At 36.8% G+C, this 21192-nt stretch overlaps 3 protein-coding genes across 3 annotated transcripts; 1 reads left to right on the top strand and 2 right to left on the bottom strand.

Moving 5' to 3' along the window:
* Positions 1-1068: 1068 nt before the first annotated feature.
* LOC146456638 (alpha-sarcoglycan-like) lies at positions 1069-9228 on the bottom strand. Its single transcript, XM_085092820.1, has 12 exons — positions 9030-9228; positions 8863-8922; positions 8101-8214; positions 7277-7425; positions 6915-6987; positions 6406-6598; positions 5895-6027; positions 5493-5710; positions 5066-5092; positions 4620-4760; positions 3380-3519; positions 1069-1260 (listed from the first exon to the last, which is right to left on the bottom strand). Exons 2-12 carry the CDS (start codon positions 8888-8890, stop codon positions 1205-1207), a joined length of 1272 nt encoding a protein of 423 aa, XP_084948946.1. The 5' UTR covers positions 8891-8922; positions 9030-9228; the 3' UTR covers positions 1069-1204.
* An 80-nt stretch (positions 9229-9308) lies between these two features.
* LOC146456639 (large ribosomal subunit protein uL11-like) lies at positions 9309-12129 on the top strand. The gene is made up of 5 exons (XM_085092941.1): positions 9309-9470; positions 9564-9637; positions 10875-11055; positions 11529-11728; positions 12079-12129. The coding sequence occupies exons 1-5, from the start codon at positions 9434-9436 to the stop codon at positions 12085-12087; spliced, it is 501 nt and encodes a 166-aa protein (XP_084949067.1). The 5' UTR covers positions 9309-9433; the 3' UTR covers positions 12088-12129.
* Positions 12130-14442: 2313 nt separating this feature from the next.
* On the bottom strand, positions 14443-20975 carry LOC146456640 (U1 small nuclear ribonucleoprotein A-like). Its single transcript, XM_085092816.1, has 6 exons — positions 20634-20975; positions 19497-19669; positions 18201-18306; positions 17470-17547; positions 16614-16731; positions 14443-15951 (listed from the first exon to the last, which is right to left on the bottom strand). Exons 1-6 carry the CDS (start codon positions 20695-20697, stop codon positions 15792-15794), a joined length of 699 nt encoding a protein of 232 aa, XP_084948942.1. The 5' UTR covers positions 20698-20975; the 3' UTR covers positions 14443-15791.
* Between the last annotated feature and the right edge of the window lie 217 nt (positions 20976-21192).

Genomic DNA, 21192 nt, shown 5'->3' on the forward strand with positions numbered 1-21192 from the left:
CTTTATTTAACTTGTCAGTTACATATCCCTTCCACAGGTTTGTTATGTTAACTTGTTACAAATAGAAACTTGCGCTTTTAGTTGAAGGCGCTGTTAATTTCTTGTAACTTGCGACACAAGTTGCACGGAAACTTGTCTAGTGTCTCACATTCGCTGAATGAACATGTCTTGTATTTTTGTTGTTGTTGCTGTTCCCGCTTGCAATCGCTACTAGAACTCGATTCTACTTCGTTCAAAGCTTACTGCAACAAAAAACATCCCTAGACGTATTCAAAACAAACTAACAAAAAAAAATACATAAAGATTGTTTACCATTTACAAAATAATTCCAGAAATTCAGGCTGGGATATACAAATAACGACTACCTTACAGTTAGGTACATTTAGCCTCCAGAACTAAGGACAGGCGTTATTTATTTATTTATTTATTTATTTATTTTTGCGTTTTTCAAGCGAGCGGAGGTAAGCGAGAGCCCTCCGTCGTGCGTGACTCGTGCTTGCCTCCGCTCGCCTGAAAAACGTAAAAAAAGATAAATAATAACGCCTGTTCTGCAGGCTACGTAAATTCTTCTTTGGTTCGTCCCAGCGTAAAGTTTCCTGGAGAAACGGGAATTCTCCCCGTTCCCGATTGGGTCATTCCAAATGAAAATTTGTGCTCCCTTTTTCACACACGTTTCGCATCTTTCACACTAGTTCCAGGCGTTTGACGGCCAAATACGGTTTCCAACCAAATGGCAGTTTCTGGCAGGGGTAAATGGAACGTGTTTTAACCAAATGGAAATTCCCGACCAAAAGTTGCCGGAATGTTAAATGGTAAACAAACTTTGTCTTTCGAAAAGGTATGGCACTTGCCACTGCTATTTTTTAGTAAAAATGTTGAAAATGTCCACAGCATCCACATCGCTGGATATCACAAAAAATAAACCCATCACAATGATTTGGTGCATTCTTCGTAGAAAACAAATAGCACTGACATAAAGACAGCGTTTCATCAAACCTTACCTCTCCTATTAACTCGGTTTTTTTGTATAAACGGACCGTCATTTTAAGAAACCTGTGCCTTAAAAATAGCCTTTACACAGCAATATATAGCCACTGTAACCTAGGAACATGGCAGTATTAAAAGATCTTGATATTAAATGCACATTATAAGTTACTGATAAATTCCTATGAACCAAAAACCCAGACACAGCTGATATAACTATCTAGTGTACATCGCCGCTACTCATGAACGGTGGAGGACGGTGATGTCTTGGTGTCTCTGCAAAAGAAAACAATTTAAACGGATTTAACACACAGTAAACGACTTTCACTCTTTCATCATCAGTGCATTATGAACTAACGACAACAGGTTCGAGGCTTCAAAGAATAAATGATATCATCAAAAAAATATCACCCCAAAACACTTGCTAACGAGTCCATTTTTGTTTTCGCGGAAATAAAGATCAAAGGCTCCTGTGAAGCAACTCGTGAATGCAGAAGTAAATAGTGGCAAGGTATAAAACATTGTTCGCACTGTGTTTGGTTGGCCCAGGACTCGAAATACCTTATTATAGGAAATTAACAATGTACGTTGACAACGCGAAGAAAGTTTACGTTACACTAAATTAACGCGAATTTCTCGATAAGCATCTTGCTTTATGTACTGCGATTTTCATAATTCTGCGAACTCGCACTTTACATTTCTGAATGCCAAGCTGCGTTTTGGCTTCCGTCAATAAAACCTTCCAAAACAAGTGCACGGATGTTTCTAAGTTTTTTTTTAAAGCCGAAAATTTGGTTTTGAAGAGACCCTATCAATTCAAAAGATAGTGACTCTGAAGACCCAACAGAGGAGTCATGAACTAATAAGGTTTTGTAATGAAATAAAGGTGCTTTAAAATAACAATGTTGTAAAATAGCGTGCATTAAATTTACATCGACATTAACTAAGATACATTAAATTAACGCGAATTTTGTAAAATCGCGTTAATAATTAAGTGCATTGTTAATTTCCTATAATAAGGTATAAGCCTTAAAGGCTTAATAAGGGGCCTCACGGACATTTTATTCCGCATACTACGCCACTTAGATTTTTAGCCATTCCTCTCTGCAAAATTGAGCTCCTTGAATAGTTTTGTATTATTTAAGAAAGTTTTAATTTGGAAAATTGTTTGGAGCCTTTGGAGTGGTTGGCTTTTAAAGGCAAAAAAGAAAAAGAAAAAAGAAAAAAAAAAAAAAGAAAAAAATTTTCTCAGTTATCTCGAAAAAAATAAATAACGACGGTAGACAGGACTTGTGATTTGGGAGGAATAAAATAATAGTTTCTATGTCTTTTACCCAGAAAAAGATCATAGCCAGTATTATTAGCGCGTTATTTTGGTAGCGAGGGCGAGGGTTCTATCGGCCCTTTATTTTACATTGTAGTTTCTTCACATTTAAACGGCTTAACTGCCGATTGCTATATAGAAATCCAAACGACAAACTGAGAGCTCTGTTGCCCCAGAACAGTTCCCAGTAAGGTGGGGGGGGTATATAAGACTAGATGTCAGTAAGCTGCATGATTATTTGTTTTATTAGTAATTAAATGTAACATGCAAATATGGCAAAAGTGTTAGACAATGGCATGAGTGGAAAACAGGCAGAACATAAAGTGTGAAAAAAAGATTAACTGGCGAGACAAGCTAAACTCATCAAGATTGTCAAGGAAAGTTAATGTTCAAAGTGTTTTTTCAGGGCAGCTTCAACCTTGTTCTTTAGTGTAAGTAATTATTACATGTATGGTGCAAGTATGAAGGATTAAACAGGAAACATTTTGTTGTATTTATAAAGTAGTATTAGAAATGAGATGTGCTCACGTATATTATGAACTTCAAGGAAGAAATGGCAATCGTTAATTCATGCTACCAGAAGCAAATACAGTGTATTTATGTGCAAGTTACATGCTTCTGACGCTTACCAAGTAAGAATTAATTGTTCTCTTGATGTAACGACCCAATATAGCGAATCCTCCATCTATTAACCGTGAGTATCTGAAAACTATTCTCTTACTACGATTTGTGACCAAAAAGACATAAATGTTTAGATCAATACTATAATTTATACCTTCCACTGGCTGTTTCTGATACCATTTCTTTAGAGAAAAAAAAAAGACTTGAGTTGCCAACTTTCAAAAAATATTTTACAGCTCAGAGCAGACTGACCAACTGCACTTTTTACCCAACAAGTTACAGATCCCAATAATTTGCTATAACACTTGGACAACAATCTTTGCGGACCATGTGAAAATTTTTCAACTTTTTTCGCTGCAATTGGACTGTTACCCAGCCTGTTTTCCACTCCATGCAGCTTGATATCAAATCAAAAAATCTTACTCACAAAGGCACCAAGCTGTCAGTCACCTTGAGCTGAGCCAGGGTAATACTGGCTGGTTCCATGCGGCGATGACACATTCACGCCAGGCTGAGGGGGGAGGCGGTAGGGAGGAGGTGCTCCCATGGGAGGTTCAGGCTCTTGTTCTTGTTGGCTCGGCGGTGGGTATCTGATGAGAAAAAACCCATGTATCATAATGATTCACAGATTGAGTACTCTCCAAGCAATCACACCAGTCTTTATTATGGTAATTACATTTACAGTGCGATGCGCCTTACCATGGCCAACCAACAAACTTTTTTTTAAAGATTAGCCATAAAATACAAAATGACATGTTTTCAATAATTCGCTGTTGCCTCACTTGCCTGTTGGACTGTGCAAGGAGGCGTAGGCGTGACCGTATCCCGATTGCCTAACTTGTAAAAAAAGTTTGTTGGGTGTCCACGGTAAGGCGTGTCGCACTCTAAAATTGCTTAAAAGTATTTTACGGTTTTTCTGTGATGTAGTTAGTTTTTATCATAATTATATTAATTTTTGTTAATGCCAATATTGTTATGTGTATTTGAACATCTTCCCATAGAATATAGCGCGCAAGCGCAGACGTATTTCCAGCTGTCTCTTCTCCCCGCTGAAGAGAAGCGACAGCCAGAAATATGTCTGCGTTCCCAGGCTACATGGAAGATGCACAATATAAACAAGTGTAAATTATTATTAATTTCTAATTTTTAATTTTTAATTATTATTATTATTATTATTATTATTATTGTTATTATTATTATTATTATTATTATTATTATTATTATTATTATTATTATTATTATTATTGCCTGAAACACAAATTCATTGGGAAAACCCACACTTAAGAGGCAAATTTTTCACATCAATCTCTCACTAGCTATTTAGTTTCGTTTGTCTATACCCAGCATGTATTTTTGGTTCTGTTCCTTTACTATCGTCACTCCATAATCAGCTATATTTTTACTTTTCCTGTCTTGTGGTAATTAGTTATTTGCTCTATATTTATTGTCACACTGTAATTAGCTACATTGTATACCTCTTATTTATTTCACACCCACTAGCGGGTTTTCTGTACTGAAGATGGATGAAGTTTCATCCAAAACATGTACATGTATACTATAAAAAATGTTGTAACATTAATTATCTCATGGTACCTGCTGGCTCTACGAAAATACTTGAAACACACTTATGAACTTGAATGTCAACCATCTTTCTCTTCTTTCCACTCAGTTATGACAATTAATTACTTACTGTTTATATGGCGTTGAAGTTTCTTTAGGCTGCCCAGGGTAGTTGGAAGGACCATCATGGGTGGTATCTCCATTCTGATGAGACAACTGGCGTAGACGGAAAGTGGCTCGTAATATGTTGTCATGGTGAGATAACTGAGATCTGACAAGACATGGTTTGGAAAAATTAATGATAATTCTGAGCAACTCATTATTTTATATCAATTCTACAGCGATCTTATGAATCAAGAAAAAATTGCATATTGTAAAGAGGCACATTGCTATCAAAAACGAGAAAAGTGCTTTAAGTGTTTAAATTAATGAGGGCTCCAGATGACATGTATATTTCATTTGTACATGAGATCTTTTTCTATGTGATAAGATAATATTATTGTTAATGACCTGAAATGAATAATAAATAAATGAAAGCTTCAGCTTTTAATTAATAACATTCCAGTGTTAACAAACCTTGCAGTCTCTGCATCCCTCTTTGGTCTGTTGAAACAGAGAGATTTATATTGTGAACATCATGGTGCTAATGCCACTTGAGTAATACTTAATACCGTTAATCCAAATATTAAAATATAAAATAATATATTAAAATTTGATATTGTATCACCTGGCACACAGAGAGATGAATGTACTGAAAAAATAACTCAACTAGCTACTGTCAATATTTGTTAGCCTGCTGTTGAAAAAATGGCCATTAACCACATGACAATGGTACTCTGTCCCAAGGAAATGTCCGGTGTATCAATTGCCACATCATGATCAAGAAGCAGTTATCAGCAGTCAAGAGCCTTGGTATTCTAGTTAATCCATATGAGGTACCATTGATTGATATGATCATACATACAGTTAGCTTGGATTCTCTCCTGAAGACACAAAAACTCACCTTCCTTCACGGAAACAAAACATGACAATAGCCAGGATGATTGCAATGATAAGAACGACGATAAGCGGAAGGATCAGAATCAAGAGAAAGTCACTTCCAAAGTCTCTGGCAGAAGAATCGTACACAGGTGCAACATATGTCGATTCATCAAACCCTTCACCACTGAGTGATGGTTTAGTGGCATTACTGACAACAACAGCTGTTTGACTCTTATCCATCTGTAAACCAAGAAAAAATCATTTAAAACAAAGCTAGCAGGATCCTTTTGTTGGTCATTTCAACATACACTGTAAGTTGAACAGCTTTTGAGCAAATTGAAAAAGCTGATGACTGCGCACCATTGGAGATTCAACAAGCTTCTTACATGTACATTATTTTGATTTTTTCCCCTATAAATCTTACCAATGTGAACTTGCACCAGTCAATGTCAAATGGTGGGAACTGTTTGTTTGCCTGTGCACCTAATCCAGCACACCCTTGGTAATCATTTTGAAGAACTTCATAAGAGGATTCTCCACCAACAGTGATGTAGACACTGCAAGCAAGACATATCATCAGTCTAGCTATCTTACAAAGAGTACAGACAACTGCTATTATTATTCAACACATTGTTACACTTCCCAAATATGGTCATGGTGGACTGAATATTTGTCATCAATGGTCAACAGATACATCTATACCGTGGTATATGGCCAAAAAAGATTGTCTGCTTTTCTGCAATAAAACTGTTCTTTCTTACCAATGTGTTGAATAATGAAACAAGTATCCTGCTCAATCTTGCAGAGTATCCCCTGATATTAGTCAATTGGCCTCCGGCCCCGTCTGTCGTCAGCTAAGTATCAGATGCAATTTCACAGGATAATATTTATCGTTAAATGATTGACTTGGATTCACAAGGAATAAAAAGACTTACCCCTCCTTCTGTGGGGGTATTGGCACCCTCCCATCCCTGTTCAGTTTTGACTCCACTGATGTCACCTTTACTCCTCCTGTAGGCTGCCAAACTTTCTTCACCTTTTCAACAAAGCCTATGCTTTCTTTTCTCTCTAGAAACTCATCAATGCTACTGTTCTTCACCAGAAATTCTGCTTGGTATCGTGGAATTTCTGCAAATATTAATACATGATACTATTGAAGAGGCTGTACATCAGTGGCTACATACACATGTTAGACAAAAAATTCATCGATAGACTGCGAACTATAAACTAAGGGGCTCGTGGATTGAAGATCGATGTCCGATGTCAGTGCTTTTAAGGAATTGCCCCTTCCATACATACTTTAATAGACCATCCCACCATTGCTGAATTCATCAAGTTTAAACAAATCAATGGAAGCACTTTCACAATAATTATTTGTCCAAGAAATTAAGGGCAGGTGTATTTTGCAGATAGTTGAATTAAAATAATATTAACATGACCAAACCTGTGGATTTATTGACATTGATAACCATATCTCTTCTTTCTGTTGTGTAGTCCTTCTTATTCCACGCTGTGATCTAAATTAAAGCAAATTGAGCTTCGGTTTTAATAAGGCAGAATTCAACAACAAACGGTTTTTAAATCTTGTTCATTGATTAATGTAGTAGTCAACACTGTACCATAGAAGTATTTCTCAATATTCAACTATTATAAGAAAGGAAAAATGAAAAAATGGTAAAGTCACTTTTAACTACATGTAACTTGAAGCATTGTCTACCACACAGTGAACCGCATGGTTCATAATGAACTCGTTAGTTTTAGGTTTTCTATAATTTTGGCATCTTGATCATTCAACACTGTACTTGCCTCCAAAACAACCTGAGTTGACACTTCTGGTCCTGGAGTGCCATAAAGGAAGGCTCTATCAGTTGGCTGACGCTGCTCCAAGTGTAACCAAGTAGGCAGATCTGGTGAGTCTAACTTTGAAGCTATAAACTTAACCTCTGGTTGACCAGCTAAAGAAGGTAACAACAGATAATTACATGTTACAAAATTACATGTAAAAAATAGGAAAGTCACATTTATTGACAAGTTCATGTACCTCAATCAATTGGCATATCTGATGTGGTTTTGGATTTATTTGGTTTAAAATTTTTCATACTGTCTGGCCAGCTTCGTTTTTATTTTCCTTTGTGCTGTATTTGTAACCATAATCTGAGACAAAGGGAAATAAAAATCAAACTTGTTTGAAATTTTTTCAGCAGAAAATTTTTTTGAACCATAACAAGTCTGTGGAAAGTGGCCATTTACCTTAGTTTTTCTCACTGAACCCCAAATTAATAAATTTTATTGATCTTCTTTGGACTCATTTAATCCTTTCATTTGGTTCAATCAAATCTCCTTTCAGGACCTGCTTCAGGCCAACACCTCTCCTTACAGGGCACCCAGTTGTGTTCCTTGTCACACAACTGATCCCAGCCATGCATCTCATTCCTGACAAACTAGCTAGATTAAAAATACCTTGTGACAAACATTTTGTTAAAAGCCTGAAGAGTTTTTCTGGCTTAAATGCCCATGCACCTCTGATAACTGAGAGTTAGAATGGCAGTCTTGTGTAACACATCTGTCAGTAGTAATATATTTTAATTAAGGGTTGCAAGCACTTCATTTTTCATGAAAACAAAACTTACAGGCACTTGGAATGAACTCAGAAACAGGGAGTTCTTGCTGAAGAAATATACCAACTGTAGCATCTGTTGTGATATTAGCAGCTCTGCTTAACTGCACACAAGTAAAAATGATTCCTGCAGAGAAGATATTGACTATATATTTAACACTGTTGTACAATATTTTTAATACCCATGCACTGTTAATGAAGGATCATGTCAAAACTTATATTGAATTAATAGTGAATTAACTTTCCTAATGCCTTACTTAAATTTTATGCCATTTTGACTGAGTAACGCAGGACTCTTTTACTTAAATTCATTTTTCTCTTTACTAACTTAATTAAAGCTGAATTGCCATGATTCAGGTTGTAGTAATGTGGATTGGATGCAGATGATCAGTGCAGGAACAATGTCAACTTTACTCTGATCGACCAGAAAACAATTCAAATGGCACTGAATTTTAACTTTTCTTGTCAGAACAACACCGTTATATAACCCATTTACACCAGCCATGGATGTACCCCACAAAATTACATTGAATCAGACGCTCAGGACGATGAATGGCTGAAATCCTAATCAACTTTGGCAAATCAATTAGTTAACTTCTAAACTACTCACTACAAATGTTATTGAAAGAGCTAAATTCAGTAACAGAAACTGAAGACAAAATTATGAAGACATGCAGTTTATCGCCGCTGAACATAAACACGATTTCGAAGTTTCAATGACAGCTTGAGTATTTAGCTAGTTACGGGTAAGAGTCTCCCAAGCATGAGTACTTACCAAACCAGCTCGCGAAAATCAGAGTCATCGTCTTTTGATAACAACAGCTTCTTCAAGAATCTAGAAGGTACAAACGAACGCCCTTCCTGTAAATATCAGTCGAGTTCAACAGACCGAAACAGAGTTAGTGGCTTACAGAAGGGGCCGGGCGCGATTTAGAGACCTACCTTCTCTAGTTCAAAGACTTGTAAGGCCGCTGTCAGTCCCAAAACGTTTCACTGATTGTGAGTGTTACCTTGAGTGGCTAATATAAACGAAATGTTCTGTATTTTCAGTTAATACGGGTGGAAAATATCACACAGAGTGAAGATATGCATGACCTAACCCAAGCTGTTTTGGAATTTTGACAGAATTTTCATAAAACTCGACGCCTAAAGGGAAACCGCTGACTTGATAACAAATTCCCAGACCTCTTAGCGCGCGCTATTCTTGATATCCCGGATGCTCGCTCTCTCTCTTCCTCTTTCGTGGTGGCTGTGCAACATTCTATCTCAAAGAGAATTAGGTCGGGTTGAGAAGAACTCATCCACACAGCCATCAAAGCTCAATCACACCACAATCTATTAAAAACATGCCTCCTAAGTTCGATCCTAGTGAGATCAAAATCGGTATGTTAAATTATTGGCCCTTTTAATGGATAGTTTTGGACATGAGCCACTCATGTTTGTAAAATTTACTATATTTTTTCACGTCTCTGTTAGTTTACCTCAGAGCCACTGGCGGTGAAGTTGGCGCAACATCAGCCCTCGCCCCCAAGATCGGTCCTCTTGGTTTGGTGAGAAATAAAATTATTTTCTTTAATTGTCAACTTATGTAGTACACGTACAGAATTAGTAGTGATGTGTTGGATCCACAATAAGACTTCAGCAGAGCCCTAACATAAATAGAAATTTTTAAACGTCACTGAATAATTCGTGGTTGACTAATTGAAAGCCAGCTTCCGATTCTGCTTGTGTACTATAATTAACAGTAAAGGCCTGGGGAAAATTTCTGTGTAGGTTCACTGGCATACTCACCCCTCCACAAATAGTGAGAATGAATAGAGTTTAACTCAGAAAATATATTCATAATGTATGTATGGAGCTGTGCGGAAATCTTGCGAAGGCTGACATTTCAACTAAACTGGTTGGAATGGCAAGTACCATTTCATTTCCATTTTGTTGTCTTATGGTGCCATTCTGTACAGTTTTTGATCGAGCAATGAGATTGCACGTTTGGAATGACTGGAAAAAGCTTTTCTTTTTGACTTGGAAAGTTCCAAATTTTCCAATCAAAATGTTTGCTAAATGACATGTGCCTCTGGTGAGGCATGATGTGCTAGTCAATGATGGTTTAAGAACTTGTTTCTTTCCTCTGTCATCAACTAGCAAAAACAATCATGCAGGCAGTCTGCCATCATCTATTATGAGGGTCGTACAGGGGGGGTCTCTTGCACGGTTCACGAACAGAAAAAATAGCAAATCACGGATCACGGAAATGAACATTTCATTTTCAAGCCCTTCACGGGTCACGCCAAACATCAGGTCACGGATTACGAAGAATAATTTATTACGTTCACATTTCACGGGAAATAAAATCAGCTAATCACGCATCACGAAAATACCCCTGTACGACCCTCTATTATGATGAATCTGAACAAGATCAAATTGAATGATAGTTTGAGATAATCTGTTTAACATGTATATAAGGCAATTTAAATATGGAAACACCTAAGAAAAGGGAGAAGGTGAAGAAAACAATTGCCTTTTTTCTCTTTGAGAAACCTGGGTGAGCCAGGGAATGGGTAATGGAACATGTCATGGAGATGACCTAGCTAACTTGGGGTGTGATCGATTAACCCTGTTGGGGAACAGGAACACATTAGTAACAGATAATTCTTTATTGTATTTAACAGGCTTAAATAATACCATTACATTTATTCTATTGCAACATTCGACAAGTTGTTTGTTGGTTGAAAAGTGCTCATTTTTTGTAAAACTGACATCTTACAAGTCGGTGTATGTTTGTCACAGTCCCCCAAAAAAGTTGGAGATGACATCGCCAAAGCAACACAGGACTGGAAGGGGCTGCGTATCACTGTTCAACTGACAATCCAGAACAGACAGGCTAAGGTATCAGTTGTACCCAGTGCATCATCACTTATTATCAGAGCACTGAAGGAACCTCCACGAGATCGCAAGAAAGTCAAGAACAGTAAGTAATTTAAATATTGCTATGCTGCCATTGCTTTTTGTTCAATTTGCATAACACATCTGTAACATGTAGGCCAGGGTAAACCTTTCTAGCAGAAAATTAAGGATGACTGTTCCCAGCCTTTTCACAACCTTGAGTTCCTCTGGAAAGTCTTAACATCGCCAGGCCAAGTATAAAATTAGAAATAACATATTGATAATTTTTTGCATGATAGGAAACTCGGAAAAATCCGAGCTCTAGATGGGATTTGAACCCACGACCCTTCATGGACTAGTGGGTGGGTTCAGCTTTTTTCCGAGCTTTCCATGATGCAAAAACTTATCAATAAGTATAAAATTCCATAGACAAAATACAATAACTGCTAAAAAATATTTATTAGTTTGTGCAACTAAATGTTAATGCCTGAAATTAGTTGTCAAGTTATATTACAGATTTTTAAGCTATAATTTTTATTTTTTTTATTTTGCCAACAGTCAAACACAGTGGGAATCTGTCTATGGATCAGATAATTGAGATTGCGAGAACCATGCGTCCCAGATCCATGGCTCGTAAGCTTGAGGGCACTGTTAAGGAAATTCTTGGAACAGCACAATCTGTGGGTTGTACTATCGAGGGGCAACCACCTCATGACATCATTGACAAGATCAATGACAGAGAAATTGAAATTCCAGATGTAAGTGCAAAACAGCATTGCATCATAGTTAACGCAGTGTCTTTAGTTTGCAGAAATGATTAATACACAGATTTAAATTAATAGCATCTATCATCATCAAATAGAAACTATGTTGGAAACACCTTTGTAAAAAGTCGACTATCTCTCATGTTAGTGATCAAACATTTCCCATTTTCAACTGCATTAAATCATAAATTGAAAAATGTTGGTTGATACAGTACACAGAGTACATTCCTATTAGGTCAGTATCTAGTACAGCAATATTTGTTTTTTATTTGTTTACATATTTATTTATTTTTTCAATTTTCAATTCATGTGGTCTTACAAGACTTTTTTTCTTTTTCTTTCAGGAAGAATAAATTCTGTGCGGGATATAAAAACAATAAATCATTAAAAGTTCAGCTGTTTGCTTGTGCTGGTTTAATTTTCTTTAGTTTGTTTTATGTAGACACCCTGGGGCTAAAGCGAGTGAAAAACTGAACTCATTCATAGTTGCTATATATCTCACTCATTGGCATTCCAGCTTGTTGATTCTTGATCCACATTCTTGTGTGATATGGCATGAATAGCCTCCTTTAGAAATATTTAAATTCAACTTGACATCAAGGGACACAAACAACAGAAATGAATAAACATGATTATTTAATTTCCCTTGTTTGTGTTCCCTTGGCCTCGTTGTCAAGCTGAATTTTATTACTATATCGAAAGGACCCTATTCTAGAGATCCTCCACCAAAGTAAATGAGAGATGGAAAGCAAAGATTTCTATGGCTCCTTTTAATCAACTTTTTTGGAAAGGTTGTAAAGGGAAATGTTTGCAACATGATTGTCAGTGTCCAGGCCAGCCCAATATTCCCATGACTTGGAAATAACAAAAGAAGAAAGATAATCCAGACAGACAGCCAACACTCTCTCTCCTCAGCAGAGGCTCCTTCATAAAAAAATAGGAAAGGAAATGGGATGAAAAATAAAAGGGGGCATGGGAGGCCAGCACTTGAAATGTCAGCACAAGAGTGTCCTTCCATGCCCGAATCACCTTATAAACTCCATTGATGAAGTCAAACACTTGTTTCCACTTCCCTACTGATGTAGCAGTACAGTTTCTTTAGAAACCAATCCCCTTATCCATGTAAAAACAACCCATTTGGCAGGTACAATAAGGGTAGTGAGGAGATATTTGCAGACAAAAAGCACAAGATGCCACATGCTTCTTCCCCTAAACACTGCAAACACAGCTGGTAAAAGGAAAATAAACTATTAAGTTTGCTATCTTATACAACCCTGGTTAAAGGAATTGACCATTCTCGTTCCTAGTACGCTTGTGAGTAGACCTTTCATGGCTTCAGACACCATCTTGATTAGGGGGGCAAACACAGCCAATTTTGGCTGACTGTTAAAAGTGGTTGAAAGTTTGCAAAAATCTCCAATGTTCACTGTGATTTTAGCCACATTTGCCTCATTTCCAAGATGGCATTAGAAACGAAAAAGTTGTATATAGGCACCTCATCACTTCCTGCAGCCTGCTTGGGGTGTGCCTAAAGGCACTAGTGGTTGGCAGCTGTTTTCACAGGAGTCTTGCTGATAGACTACAAGGCTATTTTTAGGGCTTTTTTTTTTTGTACAAACATGCATGACTGAAAAAGGCTGGAGTGAATGAAAAGATTGAACAAGAGACTGGGGGGAGCAGGGCATGAAGCAGACTTTTGGCGCTTAGCAGTTCACATCTTCCTTACGTATTTCAATAGTAAACAAGATGTCTTTCATCAAGTGAAACTATGAGTTCTAGCATTTAGAAACCAAACAGGGTGAAACCTAGGTGAAACCCCTGGTGTCATCTTTTATAAAACTAGCAGTCGTGCAATTGCACAAGGTCTGGAGCAGGCACTTATTGATAAATTGAGGACTACAAAAATAAGAAAGTAGTACCAGCATTCATCTGTTACTAGCTTGATAAACCATAATGCAAGTGTCGGTATTTAAGGATGGTGCCTACTTTTGTTACTGCGCATACGTTCTGCGCACCTCGAGATACTCCCTTTTCCTATCGGTGGTGCCTACTAATTCAGGGATATTTTTGCATGGTTTAAAACTACGCGGAGAAAGGAAAACATAGCAAGTGCTCTTGGTATCAAAATAGAAAATTGGGGGTAACCATGCATTTTTCATAGGTAGTAAAGCTTCAATATGGAAAAAAAAAAAAACGCCATACATTGCTTTGTATTTTACTCTTTTTAATTATTGTTGCTTAATTATCGCTGAAAAATGTGTGGTTACCCCCAATTTTCTTATTGGATTTCCAACTAGAGCTCAACTGTCACACGCAGCCATCAGGATTTGATGATGGTTGCCAAGAAACCAACTCATGGTGACTATTGGGCTACAGTTGGTTAACAGGAGGCTATCCAAGAGTATTCTAACATATTGATAGCCTTTCCCATGAATGTACTGCATATCCAAAATTTGGATATGATTTTACCCTCCCTTTGTACCATTTGTGATTTCACCAATGATTGTGTACTGGCATGCAAGCAAAAACTTCCGTTAACAAAAATTATGGTAACTTTCCTGCATATGGTAAACACCCTGGCATGGGGTTGGAATTTCTGGAAATTTCAAGCAAAATGAAAAATACTATAGTTTTAGTTGCATGGTAACTAGTGACAGAAGTTATTTTAAAAGTCTGTTGTATCCACTTTGACAAACAACAGGAATACATGCCATAAATAAAAATTTTATTAGAGACAGTTCACAAACATGTTGTTTATCGCTTCTACCAGGCCCAAGTTTAAGTACAGTACAGAAAGTACAGAAAGTGTAGTATCATTGATGAGGTCCAGCTAGGTGCAATGCCGGAACTAACAACCATGTTCTATCACTTCAGCTTGGGTGCAATGCTAACAGTGTATCAGCTCAATATAAAAACACTTCTGTCTAGTCCAACACAGCATCACTATGTAAAGATGCAGTTTATGTTACAGGAAGCCAGGTGCAATGCTCCAGTGCAAAACAGATGCTGTTACAGACTGAGAATCAATACAAAAACTTGTAGCCCTGTGCAATGCTACAAGTTACACAGTGAAAACCCAATAACCACTCAGTGGTGTTTACTGGATCACTTTTCACAATAAATCGCATTTGATATAAAAGCCAATCTGATTTCTGGGGCCAATTTAACAAAGCATTTACACTTGTAACTAGCAATCTGGACCCTCGTTATTACACACTCATGCTGAAAACAGATCCAAGAAACATTGCTACAAGTCTTGGAATGGTGATAATTGTACTCGTTTTGTGTATTGGTCATTGATCATGAATTGAGTTTTGTGTGGTTGTGTTCACCCATCGGTCAAGCTTGTAAACCACAATAAATTGACCCCTGGTCTTCAATATTTTAGCATGGAATTGGCCACTACGCAGACAAAAAATTCTGAAATAGTTTTAAATCATTCATCAATGAATGGTTTGAGTTTCCACTGTCATCAGCAAAGAGTAATGTTGCATGCTACATTTTATAACACCTAATTACAACAGCAGCTTGGTGCAATGCCACTGAATACAATAAGAGTAAAAGTTGTCTCCTTCTGTATTTTACTCAAGGTTGTCTCGCTATTTTGACGGCCATGAAGTTCCTGAGATGCTGTTGTGTGTCACTATTTAGAAACAGGACTGCTTTATATTACTGTAGCTAGGCAAAACAAAGCCACCAAAACACTGGTTTAGAAAATATGAATGACGGCCATGAAGTTCTTGAGATACCAATCAAATTTAGAAACAGGAGTACTTTGGATTCCTGTAGCTTGGCAAAACAACGCCACCAAAACACTGGTTTAAAACATCAATCAAAAAAAGTTCTGTTGAATAAAACAAGGTACAAACTTCAATCTAAGGCAAATCAAAGCTAGTAAAACAAAAAACTTAGAAATTTATCAAGTATCTTAAGATGCCATAGGACTGAAAATGTGCCAAAAATATGGTAATTAAAATCATCAGAAGGTTGGGGATGAAAAAAACCTTGATTTGTTGTTTCAAAAGATTTACAAAATGAAAGAGATGCCTTTGACGGATCACTTCTTAGCATAAGAGATTTTCATGGCATGTGATGGCGTTATTCGGAAACCCTGCAAAGCTTCTTTCGCTGTTCCTGATTGCACTTCATTGTCAAACTCCACAAAAGCGATGTCTGAACGTCCAGGCACCAAACGAACCTCTTTGAATCCAGGAAATCTGTAACAAGAAAGTGCAAAATACAAGAGGCAAACAAAAGCAAAACAACGTCACTTAAACCAATCCAACAGCAGTAACTGTTATTAAATATTTTTTGAAATACAAGTTTGGGAAAGTGTGAGGAATAACATTTTTAACACTGAATAAAATGATTAAGATTGATCAACAGACTTGGAAGAAAGAAGTCCTATCTAACTATTTGGCAAAAATTTTGCTTGTATTTTTTCCTAGATGCTTAAGGGCCCTCAGACTTCTTCAGACATCATGTATTGCTACATTGCCAACATCTGTAACAACTTGAAGTAAAATGTATGAAACCCATTATTTTGATGGTCTCTCATATATTCTCCAAAATCATCTAATTGTTCACTTACATCTCATAACCTCTACACGCAAAATTTGAAATTTACAAAATGGCCACCTCCCAATATAGCCATTGCAAATGCAGGTTTGGAAGGAAATAGGTATTAAATTCTTTGAAATGACGATGGATATGGTGTATCCAAAACATGTTTTCAAAACTCAAAAATGTACTTTTCTTGAATGGCAAATTTCTGTTCTGCTACTAAGAAATTTTGGCAACTCTCAAAAAATTCAAATGGGAGAAGAATGTGCAGATCAAAGAGTATGTGTTAGATAAATCCATCATCAGTAAATGGTACTGGTTGAATAACATGGACAACATAATTTTAGTTGTCTCGTTAGGCAGGTTTGTGAGGAACAAGATGCTGTTTGGCAATTCGGGTACAACGACAGCTGGCTGAACTGGAGTTGGGATAACTGTGGAGCATAAAAATATGCAACATATTAAAACAAACATTACTTTGCCATCCGCGCCAAGGTGTTTGCTTAGGCCATTTATTGCAATTTATGCTTATCTTGTACCTTTCCTTATTTGCATGCTATTTAACTAGTCTCTTGATAATGGAGTCACGATGACCCCGAAACGTCAAGCAGCAATAAATCTTTCCTGGTTTTTTATATGCCTTTGCTTCAGCAAATCCCTGCTGATCAAATTACTTTGCTTACAACTTCAAAACTAAATAGTAAAATGAAGGTCCATCACAGTACCTACACAACTTGAGCAACAGCAAAAAGAAAGCCTAAAAAAATTCAGGTTTGAACAGGATTCAAACCCATGACCTCTGCAATACCAATGCAGTTCTCTATGTACAGCGTTCATGTAATTATACTAGTAAAGGTGAAGAGATGATTTGGGCTTTCTTTTTTGCGGCTGCTTAGTTGCATAATTATTACATAACTGTGATAACCTTTCATTTATTAATAATTTAATCTGTAGCTCTAATATATGTACTTCATATAAATTCAATTCCAACTTGAAAACCATTGGTACAAATTTCCTAACATAGATCAATAAAAACAAAATTAATCCTCTTTATGGATTATTGCTAGAGCAGGAACTTCAGAGGCAAACTGCACATTCAACTAAGTATAAGTATAAAAAAAATGGCATTATATATTTAAGATTATTTTTTTATTATCTATTCATTTATGTACCATTTTGCGCAACAGGAGCCACCACAGGCTGGGCAAGAGGCACAGGTTGGGCAGTTGGTTGACGTTTGGCTGGTTTAGCTGAGAAAACAAAACAGAACACATTTCTAATGAATACTGTAATAGTAATTACAAGTAAAGGTTTAGATATACTCAGGCAAGTGAAAATAAACGATAAAACCGAACAAAGTTTCGGAGTCGTCATAAACTATTTGTGACATTGACTTTATTTATTTCTTTTACTTTGCACTTGATAATAGCGTCATGACAACTCCGAAACGTTGTTCGGTTTTATCGTTTATTTCCAATAGTAATAAACATTTATTACAACAACTTCATTTAGGTGGCAATATTTTTAACAAGATAGTGCTAATTAGGCACACCATAAACAAGAGAAAGAAGCATTACAAAATTAGTGGAACATAGGCTGTCCTTAGCTTTGTAAAAGCATGGCCCAGGATCTAAACACAGGACTATCATGAAACAAATACAATTGGCCAGAAAGGAGGACTTGCTCCTAACAGGAGTCGAACCTATGACCTTCCAATAAATTACTAGTTCACATGCTCTAACACTGAGCAATAGGAAACTCATGGGAGCTAGACTATTAAACTAGGTCCTTGCAACAAATATCCTGCATACTGCTAATACATATATTGGAAAGTAATTTGATTCTTTGAATAATTCATGTTCAACAATATCTTGATCAAAAAAATCAATTATGTATAACGCACCTTGTTCCGGTGCTTTTCTCTTTTCTCTGGGCTTCTTCTCTCGCTGAATGTATGTTCCTTCCTGTTTGGCTACTGCATCAGACTTGCTTTTGGCATACTGTATTCTCTGGTGTACACAGCACACAAAGATTTAAATTTCTCACCAAATAACAAGTTTATATAAAACACACCCACACCTTGAACTACATAATTTTATTAAAGAATATGTTCATAATTTTACTGTACTTCTTACATGCCTGAAAAATTTATTAACTTAATAAGAAAAATTATATTTAGGAATACTTACAAACAGCCTATGGTACATCTTTTACTTAAGACAAAATAACAACCCTTCGAAGTCGCAATGTTCCATGAAAATAATTCACCAAACCAAATTAAACCCTGTCTTCACATACGTAATTAGTGTTAACATACTAACAACAATGCCCCAAACATGTGGTTATGACAGTCCCTTGACAGACGGATATGAGATTTTTTTAGTGAACCAATAGCAGGAGATAGGAAGTTAAATAATAACTTGAAAGTTAGAATCGTAATTAAAACCAAGCTGGCTATTTCACTTCTCTAGACGAACAGAACCCAGTTTAACCCTTGGAAAAAATCCCTTTCTGCATGGTTCATGAAATGTGCATGTTGAAAAAAAAGGAAAACTCTTAATAAATCTTTTTGTAGCCTCTGGCAAAATTTTACAGGTGAAGCAAAAATTAATTAAAAAATAATGGTAAAAGAGATGGAAATTAAGAACTCAATCAATCCTGACTAACAAAAGTAGAAATGTAAAAGTCAATATTGAAAAAATGTGACCTACCATGCATATTCATGTCTTATCAAGAAAAGTGCTTTTTAGGAAGTTTCACGACCTTATGAAAAACTTAGAAACCTGTTTAAAACCATTTGGAAACCCATTGATAATCCTTCATAAACTCACTGGAAAGCCTTCAGTCACCCCTTATAAACCCCTTGAAAACACTTTTTTTTTATGAGAGTGGGGTTGAAACCATTTGGAAACCCTCTTTTGAAACCCAGTTTTGCTAAAGCCGAACCCCTATATGGGGTGTTTCCACATGGAGGGTCACAAACGCTCTTAAACTTTGACATAATGCTCAACAGACTTTCCACATGGAGGGTCACAAACGCTCTTAAACTTTGACATAATGCTCAACAGACTTGTAATAAAGTTTGTATAAGCAAACCACCATCAGCCATGAGATTATGATGTTACTACAGTACTAATTGCTCTCCTCGAGATACATACCTATGCAGCAGTAGATGTATTTAAGCAACGTTTTCACTTACCATAGGTTTGTCATAAAATGGGAAGCCTTGCATAGAGCGCAGTGCATTTGTAGCACTTGTTAAGTCTCTAAACACAACAAATGCCTGACCTCTCATTTTGAGAGTCTTGAGGGCTACAATGTCTAAAATTGGACCAAACTGTGAAAAAATGGCATACAGCGACTTCTTCAATTCTAAAAACAAAAGAAAGATGGAATCAATCAGTAACAAAAAGTACTCATTATAGCAAACAAATTTATATATACAATGTAACCCATTAAGCCATGTACCCATCACAAAACACAGTAGTCTGAGAGACTAAGTCTTACATTTCATCCACAATTTAGAGATTTTTAACCATTACTCACACCAAACTAAAACATTACTTAAAAATAAAATTCACCTTCTTTAAGCTACTTCATGACTACTCTGATTCATATAAATTACACCGTATGGCTGAATCATCCAGGAACTGAATTGTGCAGGACGGTATATAGCCACCATTGTATGATAAAATGCATCTGTCCATTCATTTGTAGTCTGCAAACAGGCTCCCAAGTGGGGTATAGGGTGAAGAGAAGCTTACCCTGCAAGCTGTGGTTTCTCCACCAGACGCCACACCAAACCACTGCTCACAGGGCAAGAGAAGCTTGGTCTGGAGACAAGAAAGAAAACCTTTCTTTCTCACTCCAAGAGCAAACTCTTTGCTTTATACCCTACTTGGCAGCCTATTCACAGGCTAATTCATTTGGATCACTATATATAGTCAGTTATGTTCATTAGCCACAATAGAACACATGTATGTCTTCATATACATAGCTGAAATAGCTTGAAGGTCACCTGATATGGGTTTTACAATCACTTCTAAACCACTAGAACAGTCGTGTAACTACATGCAATAACTTAAAACAAAAAGAGAGACAGTGCAGGATACCTCATCACCTGATATTTTCTGAATGCAGTTCAGTTAAATTCTGGTTTACTTTGCTAAAAAGGCTGTTTTCTCGAAGCTTATGGCGAAAGAAAGTTTGCATTCAAAAACGTCAGACGCGTACGGCTGCACAAAATGCAACAGTGCAAAACAGCAAGCGTGGAACGTCTGCAGAGCTAACCGTTCCGAGTTCCCTGTATTTATTTGCGTTTGTTTTCAAATCTCACCTTCCTTCTTGACTTTCTCGTTAAGGTTATTTATGTAGATTGTTTGATTTGGCGGAGCTTCCATTTTGATTCTTTCTTCTCTCCGTATGAACTGCTTTGTTGCTGTCGACTGTCAACAGATCCCGCGCGCCTTGGGCAGCCAAATAAGTCAAGAAAAACACCTCGGAGTCCTAAACTCGCGAGAGAAAACTAAAAACTGGCGCTGTAAAACAGAAAAGGGGAACCAACCGTAATAAATAATAGCAGTTTACAGTCCGGATGGTCTAAAATAAATGAAATTTTATGCAGATTCCAGTTTCTTCATTCAACAACCTGCATGGAAGACGCTCTCATTACGTTTGACATGAGTTCCTCATGTAAGATACATCAAGTGTAGCTGTCTGAGACAAGCTCGTACCCAGATTCCTTGGTTAGATAGAGGGCATTGAATGGAAGCAAAACAGCAAAAACAGAAAAGCGAAGTTTCATTTAGTTGTTTAGAAATATCAGTGCTAGTCGCCGCTTCTGCTCTCTTTCATATTACTCCCGGTCGCCTCCTGCGCGCGTTCTTCTTTTCTAG

This window comes from Pavona decussata, unplaced genomic scaffold (genome assembly GCF_977016875.1).
Source record: "Pavona decussata unplaced genomic scaffold, jaPavDecu1.1 SCAFFOLD_254, whole genome shotgun sequence".
NCBI lineage: Eukaryota > Metazoa > Cnidaria > Anthozoa > Scleractinia > Agariciidae > Pavona > Pavona decussata.